Raw genomic sequence first — 11366 nt, forward strand, 5'->3', positions numbered from 1 at the left:
CTGCTGCTGCTGCTGCTGCTGCTGCTGCTGCTGCTGCTGCTGCTACTACTACTACTACTACTACTACTACTACTACTACTACAACTGCTGCTGCTATTGCTACTACTACTACTACTACCACTACTATTACTACTACTACTACTACCACTACTACTACTACTACTACTACTACTACTACAACTGCTGCTGCTATTGCTACTACTAGCAATGATAACACAGAGGTAGAGCAAAGAAGGAGCAGAGGCAGAGCAAAAATAGAGCAAAGATAGCACACAGGTAGATCAAAGACGTAACAGAGTTGGAGCAAAGACAAAGCAGAGATAAATCTGGGGATGGGATAGAGCAAAGATGGAGCAGATCAGGGTAGAGCAGAGTTTAGAGCAAAGACAGAACATAGGTAGTGCAAGAACAGAGCAAGGGTAGTGCAAAGACAGAGGAAACGTTAAGCTGAGAGAGAGAGAGAGAGAGAGAGAGAGAGAGAGAGAGAGAGAGAGAGAGAGCAGAGTAGAGTTAACGCAAAGACAGAGCAGGGGTAGAGCAAAGATTGAACAGAGAACAGAAACGGCAATAATAGTGAATCCAGAGGGCAGACACAGAGTTAAAGCAGAGTTAGATCAAAGATAGAGCATACAGACAGCAGAGTTAGGGCAGAGACGTTATAGAGATAAAGGTTTAGCGGAGTATCTCATTGCCTTGTTCGTCGCGTTGGATGGTGGCCGCTCCTGTGGTGGGGCTTAAGGCGTCTTTGGCTTTAAGCTGCGGAAGGAAAGGGGGCTTGGCTTAGAAATCAACATCATCATCATCATCATGTATCATCATTATCATCATCATCATCATCATCATCATTATCATCATCAACATATCCCAATTTTCCAACCAAACACATGGGGTGAGAAGGGTGTAGAAACAGGAAGGCACAAAAGTACGAGAGAACTGTCAACAGGGTGCCCAAAAAACTTCGTCAGGAGAGAGAGAGAGAGAGAGAGAGAGAGAGAGAGAGAGAGAGAGAGAGAGAGAGAGAGCAGCCATGCCAGTGAAAACAGTCTGGCTTCTGGGGTCACTGGGTTTAAAGTCCTTTAGGAGGCTTCGTGACACCATTTCCTCAGCGATTTAGTGCGCATATTACACCCTGACATTCTCCTGTGTTTTATTTATATCGCTTTAACATGGACACAGTTTGCATCAGTGACATACAAAACGATACTGAAGTGTAATCTATATGCATAAAAGAGCCGCGTTGACTGTGTGTTTGTTTGTTTGTCCTCCAGTCACGCCCAAACCACAGGCCAAAGACTCCCAGGCCCATATATATTCTGAATCACAGTGATCCAAGGATTGTTTAGGGGAGTCAAAATTCAGATCTGGGTCAGTTGAGGTCACTGGTAGAGTGTTCGCCTTTTTGACCCGGGCAACGCCGGGTACCCCTGTAACCCAATTTAATGCATGGAGACGCACATAACCTCCAGTTCGGACATAGGCTATGTGAGGTTGACCTCCGAGGTCATTTGAGGTCACTGGTCGGGGGTCATTTTAGGTCACAGGTAATACACGCTCGAACGACCGGACACAGCGGTCCAATTTTTGGCAAGGAGACTCACATGACCTCCAGTTCAGACATAGGCTATGTGAGGTTGACCTCCGAGGTCATTAGAAGTCATTGGTTGGAGGTCATTTGAGGTCACCGGTAATAGTAAACAAGTGCGCACAAATACTGTGCGTTAGTCTGCAAAAGCTGAAATAGAAAGTTCCTGGACCTCTTATAATCCTTCTTCAGAAGCATAGGAGGTACATGGTCTTTCTGGGGTAGAAGGAAAGCCTGAACTAGAACAAATGCGATTACAGTGTTCGCCTTTTTGGCCAGGCAACGCCCGGTACCCCTGCTAGTATTCAGAATAAATCGCTTAGAAAAAGGCATTACGAATCCTCCTATGCAACTAAGAATACGGCCGATAGTCGTAGTGCAAGTTGCTTTGGGGACTTCCTAACACCTCCTCCCTAGCGAATTATTTTTATTGTGAATCTCAATATCCTCCTGCAAGCAGTTGATGCACATTATGTAGATAATAAAAGCGAGAGATAAGGGGTACTATGCAAAATAAATCGCCCAGGATGAGGTGCTACAAAGCGTTCAGTGCCACATGTCTAACCGTAGACTAGAACATAACCACGAAAACCACAGCTACCAGCACCCACCTCAACGGCGTAGGAGCGAGCCACGACTAAGAAGAAAGCGTAGACTGGAATAACGACGGCGCCGAAGATTATGTTCTGCGTGGAATAGGGGAAGGTGTACCCTTGGGGCTCTAAGCCTTTTTCTATTGCTGCGGACAGGAAGAGGGTGGACACGTCCGTCACCAGAACAACAGACCTTATCCACATCCACGCACGCACTAGCTGCCGCCGCTCCTGTGTGTGTGTGTGAGAGAGAGAGAGAGAGTTATTAATAATTGTGAGACAGCAGTGATGATAATTATGACTGATAACTGGGAGTAGTAACTTTGAGAGACAGCAGGGTTAAAAACTGTGACCTGTCTGAGGCCTAATTCAAAGACAACATTTTGAGGGACAATTGAAGGATAACTTTTAGGAATAATTGTTAATGATAATTGTGACTAAGTAAAGCACACCAAACTTGACCTAAATTAACCATAACTGGGTTAAATTAACCGAACTAACCTAACATAACCAAGTGACCAAAACGGACCTTGATAAGTCACATCTAACCTAGCATACCCTAAGTACACCAGACCTAACGTAGCATAACACAGCATGGCATAAGTACACCAGACCGAACATAGCATAACAAGGTTACAAAAGAACTAATATAACACAGCATAATGTAATTAAACCAGACCTAATGTAGCATAACAACATAACCAAAGTAAACCAAACGTAAGTACACAAAACCTAATATAACACAGCCTAAACTGAGTAAACCAGACCTGACAGCACAACATCAGTAAACAAGACCTGATATCATAGCTTAAACTAAGTAAAGCAGACCTAACCTAGCATAACCCATCATGACCAGAGTAAGCCATTTCTACGTTATGGTCGGGACACTATACTCCTTTCACCTTAACTTGGCCCAGATTTTCGCCCTTTTCGAGCTTAATTCACATCGTTCAGTGGTAGATTGAGATAATACTACGGCTCTTACATCCTTTCCATAGCACTCCTTCTTGACTTACAACGTATTCTAGTGTTGATCTGTTGTTACGACTCCGCATTCAAGATGCAGAGAGAGGAATGTTAGACCAAGATAGAGTAAAAGGAGTATATTACTATGCATATATTAAACAGCTTGTTGGTTAGTGTGCCCTTAATGTGTTGCCAGTGCATGTTTGAAGACACCCGTGGACGCTCCCAAAGTAGTCTACACCTGGCCTAACACAGGTAAACCAAACCTAGCCTAACGTAACCTGATCTGAACTGAGAACCTAACATATCCTAACCTAGGCTAAACCAACAACGCAGCCCAACCCAGTCTAACCAAGCCCAGTCCAACTTAACCTAACCCAACCTAACCCTGCCTAACTTCACCTAACTTAACCTAACCTAACAAATCCAATCCAATCCAATCCTACCCAACCTAACCTAACGTACCCAACCCTCACCTGACCCAGCTTAACCTGACCAAGTCCAACTTAAACCAACCTAACCTACAGTAATCTAATCCAGCCTAATCCAGTCAAGGCTAAGCCAATTCGGCCTAACCCAACCCAACCCAGCCCGATCTAACTTGACAACCTAACCCAGCCCAAACCAGTCTAACATAGCCAAACCTAACCAGGTAAGCTCTAACTCACCTGCACAATGCCAACGATGAGTACGATGGCCACTCCCAGGTGCGTCAGTGCTTCGATGACGTCACCCACCATCATAGAGTCAGTGTATTCTGGGGGATGTAGAAGTAGGTGTATTATTATTATTATTATTATTGTTGTTGTTGTTGTTGTTAGTGTTATTATTACTATTGTTACTGTTGGCTACAACAACAACAACAGCAACTACTACTACTACTACTACTACTACTACTACTACTCCTACTACTACTACTACTACTATTACTACTACTACTACTGCTGCTGCTGCTGCTGCTGCTACTGCTATATTATATTTTATCATTATTATTATTATATTATTATTAGTATTATTATTACAGTTTTCACTCATATTTTCTCAAGTCTTCTATTCCACCTAACCCCAGACGATTTTATTCAGCTGAGAGTGAGTCATAGGAGCCTGAGAGTATAATCCTTTCACCCACAGCATGTATTTTTTTTTTCTCTATTTTAGCTGCCTCCAGACGATTTTATTCAGCTTTGGGGGATTCTCTCTCTCTCTCTCTCTCTCTCTCTCTCTCTCTCTCTCTCTCTCTCTCTCTCTCTCTCTCTCTCTCTCTCTCTCTCACACTTACCCGATTTTGACTGAGCGAGCCAGATTGACACGAAGCATGTGTAGGTCACTAGACACACCTAAAATATAAATGAATAAATAAATAAAGTGAGTAAGCCAGTCAGTCAGTCAGTCAGTTGGTGAGTCAGTCAGTCAGTAAGCAAGTGAGTCGGTAAGTCAGTAAATCAGTCAGTCAGCCAGTCATTCGTAAGTCAGTCAGCCAGCCAGTCCTAAGTCAGTCGGTAAGTCAGTCAGTCGGTCGCAAGTGAGTCAGTCGGTCGTCAGTCAGTCAAGTGGACAGGTAACGAGTGGCAGGTATAATTCGCCATTAAAAGGTTCTGCATAATGAAGAACTCTCATGGTTCGATGAAGTATTTATCACATTCATTCTTACTACCTTCAGACGATTTTCTTCAGCTCAGGGGAGACTTCTTAAACTGGAAGGGTTAGAAATATGCGCGTCTTATCGTCAGGTAAGGACTCTCCCCAACACATCTTCCTTACCGATTAATTTCTGATTCTGTCTCGATACTATATTTTTGTGTTATTCGTGCGATCCATTTCGATAATAAAAAGATATAAGAAGCAAAAAACAAGGTATGAAGGGGTGGTTTGCAAATTAAATCGGCAAGGAAAGGGTGCTAGGGAGCCTCCTTACCTGACAAAAATATTAATTAACCCCTTCACACCTTGACGTCTCTCGTTAGGTTAAATAATATCACACAAAATCAAGAATAATAATAAAAAAAAAAAAGTAATGGGAGTGAAAGAGAACAAAACAACGAAGGTCACAAATAACGAAGTAACAGCTCAATGACCATACTCCTTTTGCTCCAACTTGGCCTCTGCATCATGAATATTGAGTTGTAACAGGAGATAGACACTAGTATACGATGCTAGTCACGAAGAAGTGCTGTGATGAGGATAGCCTGAAATCATCTCTCCATCCTGAAAATTGAGCTGTAAAAGGAGATGGACACTAGCATATGATGCTAGTCACGAAGAAGTGCAATGGAGAGGAGGTAGAGCCATAACACCGTCTTATTTTGCCAATGAGCTACGTGAAATGAGCTGCAAAAGGACAAAAATCTGGGTCAGCTTAAGGTGAAAGGACTATAACGTGTTGCTAACATGTATACATCAATAATACGGAAGTCACTCCTTTGATAAATAAGATAACGTGAAGCCCTTACAAGTCACAGATAAAGACGTAGCAGCTCCATTAATAAAGTATAGGTAGCGTAAAGTATTAATAAAGATACTATTAAAGATTCATAAGTACGGTACTATAATTCTTTTACTTTAACCTGGCCCAGATTTTCATCATTTTGCAGCTTATTTCACGTACTGTAGTTCAGTGGCAGAAAAAGAATTGTATTACGGCTTTACATCGTTTCCACGGCACTTCTTCTTGACTAGCATGATATTCTAGTGCTAATCAATTTAGCATTAAAGGTAGAGAGATGACATTTTTAGGCCAAGTTAGAATAAAACGGGTAAAGTAACAGGGAAGAGTCACTGGTGATAAATTAACAACTCCACGAATAACGTGTATAAAATAACGTATAAATCGATAAATAATAAATAGCAGGTGTAGTCCATAGTTCGATAAATAAGGAGTATAATCGTAAAGCGTTTCTAGCCTTTGGTTCCTTCTTCCTTGCATAAAAAGAAGTAAGTAAAGAATTCACAGGTGGATGAATAACGTATGACGTGTATTAGTCGCTAGTAAGGCAGTCACAACATAATGTATATATAATGAATAGCACATATAATTCACTGCCCAATAAGTCGTAATGGAGTCAGAGCTGGATGAATAAAGAATGGATATTTTCCAGGGATATATTTTAACCAGATTAGCAAGAAAATGTTTTGCCATCTTAAAATAGCTAATATCTGACTCGTTAGGCTATATCTGTCTGTCTGTCCATCAAACTGTCTGTCTATAGCTATTTGTATTTCTCTCTGTCTGTGTCTGTCTGTCCATTTTTATCTGTCTATTTGTCTACCCTTATCTATCTTTCTGTATGTCTGTCCATTCGTCTGTCTATCTATATGTATCCTTTTATGTCCAATTGTGTTTATATCAATTTATTCATATCTGAGAGAGGGAGAGAGAGAGAGAGAGAGAGAGAGAGAGAGAGAGAGAGAGAGAGAGAGAGAGAGAGACAGAGACAGAGAGAGACAGAGAGAGAGAGAGAGAGAGAGAGAGAGAGAGAGAGAACACAAACACGAATAACTCACAATATCAATGGCTGCTATGAGGATGACTGCTGCCCTGAGAGAGAGGCATAGTACCCTGCTAAGCACACATCGGGGCTGTCCGTCCGCACCCACGCACCCCATCTCTCAATCAGCACGGTACCTCCACTGCAGTCAGCACTGAGGAACACAGCACAACGCTGCGGAGCGCTCAAGAGCACACAGCACAGTGCTACGTAATACTTAGGAGCCCTTGGAAACACAAAACAGCGCTACGGAACACCCAGGAGCCCTCCAGAGCACAGTACAGCGGCATGGAACACTCAGGAGCCCTCGAAAACAGAGAACAGCGCCACGGAACACGAATTGGTACTCTGCAATACTCCGCAGCACTCATAAACATAGCAGCACTTCGTGAGACAGTAGCGCTCTGGAACGCAGCACCATTCTGCGTCAGAAAGCAGCGCTCCAAAATATTCGGTAGCACCTCGTAAAACACCAGCAGCTCGGTAACAGCTCAGTAGCACTTTTGAGCACAGCAACACTTCTCAACACACAGTACAACACCTTGCAACAGTCAGCGGCACTCAAGCACAAAAGCACTTCGTAAAACAGCAGCGCTTTGTAACATCCAGTAACACTCCGGAACACACAAGACAATACTCAGCAACACTCCACAACACCTAGGGAACGAAGAATTTCACTTATCTGTGACTGTGGCAGTATGATCAGTTCTAACACTATTCCGTTTGTAACAGAATGATGTTGAAAGCGGATAATTTTCAAACATAACTATGCTGCTGATGCGATTTCAGTATAACAGTACAATTAAGGTATCTGAAATATATCATGACACTCAAGACACGACGTATTGCTGTCTTCTGAAATGTGACTTTATAGAGAAGCAATATAAGTTGGTAAGTAATAATTATACCGTGTAAGTAGCTTTTTCTTTTTTATCTTACACACTACGTTAAAATGTTTCTGTGGTGTCGATAATGTTCACTTGGAAGAGGAAAGTGTTCACGAGAATTTGATATTTCCATATTGACGTTACCACCACCCGCCGAATTTTCCTTCTCTCCCCAGAATTACTACAGCGTTTTTTTCCTCCATCCTCTTAAGTCTTTTCAAGCGTCGGATGGGGTGTGGTTGCGTTGTCTTGGTGTGCTGGAGAGAGAGAGAGAGAGAGAGAGAGAGAGAGAGAGAGAGAGAGAGAGAGAGATTAGGGTTATTTTGATATGTTAATATTAGAAGTTAGATTCTCAGAGGGAGTGTCGTGAGTGATAACAAGGGGAGTGAGAATGGAGTTATTGCTAATGCTAAACTCGTAAACTGTTAGGAGTGTCGATAAGGTGTTGTTTGTTTTGATAAGAAGTGCTGGAAGATTTTGTGTTGTAGAGTATGAGAGGAATCTTGGGAGAGTGGAACATGTTTTAATATGGAGAGTTAACATGGTGATCCTGATCCTGTAGTGCCTTTTGGAGCGTGTCTGCGTCTTATAGTCTAGTTGCCAAAAAATATATGTACAAAATCAAATCAGTCACATTAGGAAGGACTTAAACACATAGTTATGAGTGACGAGGTGGGTGCTGTGAGGGTAAAGTGGTTGGGGTAGGAAGCGAAATGGGGAGGGGAATAGTGTGAATGTGGAGGAGATGGAGTCGCGAGTCGCGCACCACACAACCAGTGCCCGTCTCTCACTGAATGCTGGCAACCTTAACTCAGGCCGAAGGCGCCATTGAATAGTTGCCGTGCACTGCCAGTTCACACACACACACACACACACACACACACACACACACTCAAGGACATAGCTAATGGTCTGTACAAGTCTCTTTCACGAAGATGTATCAGCTAACCAATTAAATCAAGGCAGCCTAGCCAGACTGATAAACGCAGGTAATTTCTTCACATTTACTCCAGCTCTGCCTAACCATGGGGAGAGCAGAAAACAAACAAGATACAGAATTTTTCAAGATTCTGCCAATTAATTCTTCTTCAAACAAAGGCAATTTTATTAAATTTACTTTGATTAGATCGGCAATTCTCTCAGTTGTCGGCACTGGTTATGCTAAATAGGAGCAGTGTCATATACGTGCATTATTAATCACATGAAAATATTCGGTGGCATGGTGGTGTTTTCGAGTTTCGAGTAAGAGGTAGCCAGATGTTTCTCGGTCATGCAAACGCTGCCATGAACGAAGGTCGTTTTCCTGTCATTAATGTCCAGGACTATGCAGACCTAGCCTAGGGCCTCAACGCTCCGAAGTTTTATACATAAATTCAAAGAAGAAGAATCTATGAAGTGACAGCGCCTGATCTGTGAAGTACTGTACATGGAAGTTGGAACACAAAGTAGAAAACAATAAGCCAGGGGACTAAGGGAGGCAATAGTGGGGTGGTAAACATTGATGGGATATGCAGTCAGACATGGGAGCGTTACATAGTTTCCCGGGGCTTGTTGGTAGCCGATCGTCTAGTGACTTACCCCAGGGAGGTATACTCCGAGCGAATGCGGGCGACGGTCGCATCACAGCGGCTGGTGAAGGGGTGGTGGTTGCCATAAGTTTGTTTCATCCAACGGCAGTTGTCATAATGCTGGACAGAAACTGCTGGTGGGATGTTCAGCATCAGTATGCAAATCCAGGTCCTCCCTGGTCCCCTCTCAAAGGATTCTCTGCATGGTCGCCTTGGACACGGAAGCGAATGGCAGAGAGGAGGATTTTACAGGCAGCTCGGGGTGTGAGCCTCGGGCCATCCATCCAGTTGGTCGTGTCGGGTGCTGGAATCCAAAGGAAAGCCTGAGATGAGGGTGTGAGCCTGACTGAGTCGAGAGCAGGGCGGGGTGAGAAGAGGAGAGGGGGAGATGAAGGGAGGGGACATTGTGAAAAAAGACGAGGGCTGCTTAGGATTCGCTAATGAATAGGCCTGAGAGTTTTTGAGAGAGAAGGAAAGGTGGGACAGGGGATGGAAATGTGGTCAGATATTGTTTGGCGAAGCAGACACCGAACATACGAATGCGGTCAGTAACAGGACACAGACTAAGTTCACTGAGCTTGCTGACAATTCTGGTAGACCAATGGCAGTGAAGAATGACACACAGGCTCGATTTTGTACCAGTTCAAGAAGAAGGAGTTGTTTTGGGGAGACAAGGGAGAGAGAGAGAGAGATGGCCTGAGCGTCAAGAAGACAGCGAATATATTGTACAACAGGTAAAATACATGAACACTGGGAACGCTGACCCCCAGTGAACCAATAGTGAAGATGCCAAGGAGGTCAAGTTTGTTAAGGAGATCGGTCAGAGGGTCGAGACATAGTGGGAGGGGTTTAACAAGGAGGAGAGGGGGATGCCGAGGTATAGTCCTGTACTACTTCGAGATGAGAGCCGAGGAGGGTGGCGATTGTATAAACAAGCCTTCGAGTGGGAGAGCGAGTGAACAGTTTGGTTTTGACAATGTTGGTGAGTAACCACAATCACAGGCAACCTGGCCAGGCTTAACTAGAAGACGCTGAAGCGTGGCAAGTTAGGGGAGTGGATGCAGTATCGTCAGCAAGAGTTAATATCGAAGGGGATCTAGAGGTTGGAGGAGCTATTCATGAGAAGGTTAAAGAGAAGGAAACAGGCTTCCAACACGAGATGTGCCAAGATTGAAGTGTCGGTAATTACTGACCGTCCCACAGAACAAGAACCGAGAACGGTGATGTAGGTAGCTTTCAGGCCTATAGAACAGGCGGCCAAAGACACCCAGGTAGGCAAATTCATCAAGGCTTAGATCCCGATTTGCGACATCGAAGACAGCTTTGAGGCCAATAGAGGCTGTGCAAGGGGAGGATGTGAGATGGGAAGGTAATTCTGCAATGCAATGTTGTGTGCTGCGATCTGAGAGGAAGCCGAAGAGGTGAGGAAAGAGCTGATCCCGAACAAAACACCGGAGCCTACCCAAAGGACTTCTCTCTGGGACTTTGCAGACACAGGAAGTAAGAAAATAGGGCGGAAACCAGGGGAATTAGGCTTGGTGATTGGGATGATGGTGCTACGGGTCTATACCTCTGGGAGAAACTAAAAGGGGCCTTTGTGTCTTCAGTTTTTCTCTCATTACTGTCGTCTTCTGCTCTTCTATTCTACCTTTCATCTTGGTATTTCCGTTTTTCTTCCAGCCATTATTTCCTTCCACTCCTACAGCGCCATATAGCCATATTATGGCTTGGTGCTAATTCTTCATTATTTCTGCCTTCCTTCCTCTAAAGGAGAATGCCCTCAGAGAAACTTAAGTTGAACAGTGTACAGTAAGGGATTGCCAGGAACCTGAGTAGAGTCGTAATGTGGTACAGGTGATTCCGTCATCACCCCATACATTATTTTATTTTTTATTTAAGTTCTTTATTTACCATCCAGTACAAGTCCCAACACTCTGGGGAACACTGTCCCTAGAGGCGGAGCAGGGAAGGGTGCATGAGTGCAAAGGAAAAAAAAAAAATCGGTATCTTAGGGCATAGAAGGTATGGAAGTAATTATCACAGTAGGTATAAAGCTGTCAAGTTATCGCTTCAGAGGCGACAGATTCACAGTTTTCGTTTATTGTTGAAAGAGAATTACGTATTTTCAACGAAAGCTCTCGTATGTGTGTGTGTGTGTGTGTGTGTGTGTGTGTGTGTGTGTGTGTGTGTGTGTGTGTGTGGACAGACAGCACAGGATTCGTTAATCCTTTCACTATGGTGACATCTTTTGGATTTTAGTCATGCTTCCTCCATATGAAATTGTT

The 11366-nt window shown here is 43.6% G+C and overlaps 1 protein-coding gene across 1 annotated transcript; it reads right to left on the minus strand.

Annotated features, from left to right (window-relative positions):
• Positions 1-672: 672 nt before the first annotated feature.
• On the minus strand, positions 673-6790 carry LOC145417847 (uncharacterized). The gene is made up of 5 exons (XM_080286467.1): positions 6643-6790; positions 4421-4478; positions 3810-3898; positions 2194-2406; positions 673-756 (listed from the first exon to the last, which is right to left on the minus strand). The coding sequence occupies exons 1-5, from the start codon at positions 6742-6744 to the stop codon at positions 673-675; spliced, it is 546 nt and encodes a 181-aa protein (XP_080142593.1). The 5' UTR covers positions 6745-6790.
• Positions 6791-11366: the final 4576 nt, after the last annotated feature.

This window comes from Coenobita brevimanus, chromosome 111 (genome assembly GCF_032717465.1).
Source record: "Coenobita brevimanus isolate Jiangsu-jjx chromosome 111, ASM3271746v2, whole genome shotgun sequence".
Classification (NCBI taxonomy): domain Eukaryota; kingdom Metazoa; phylum Arthropoda; class Malacostraca; order Decapoda; family Coenobitidae; genus Coenobita; species Coenobita brevimanus.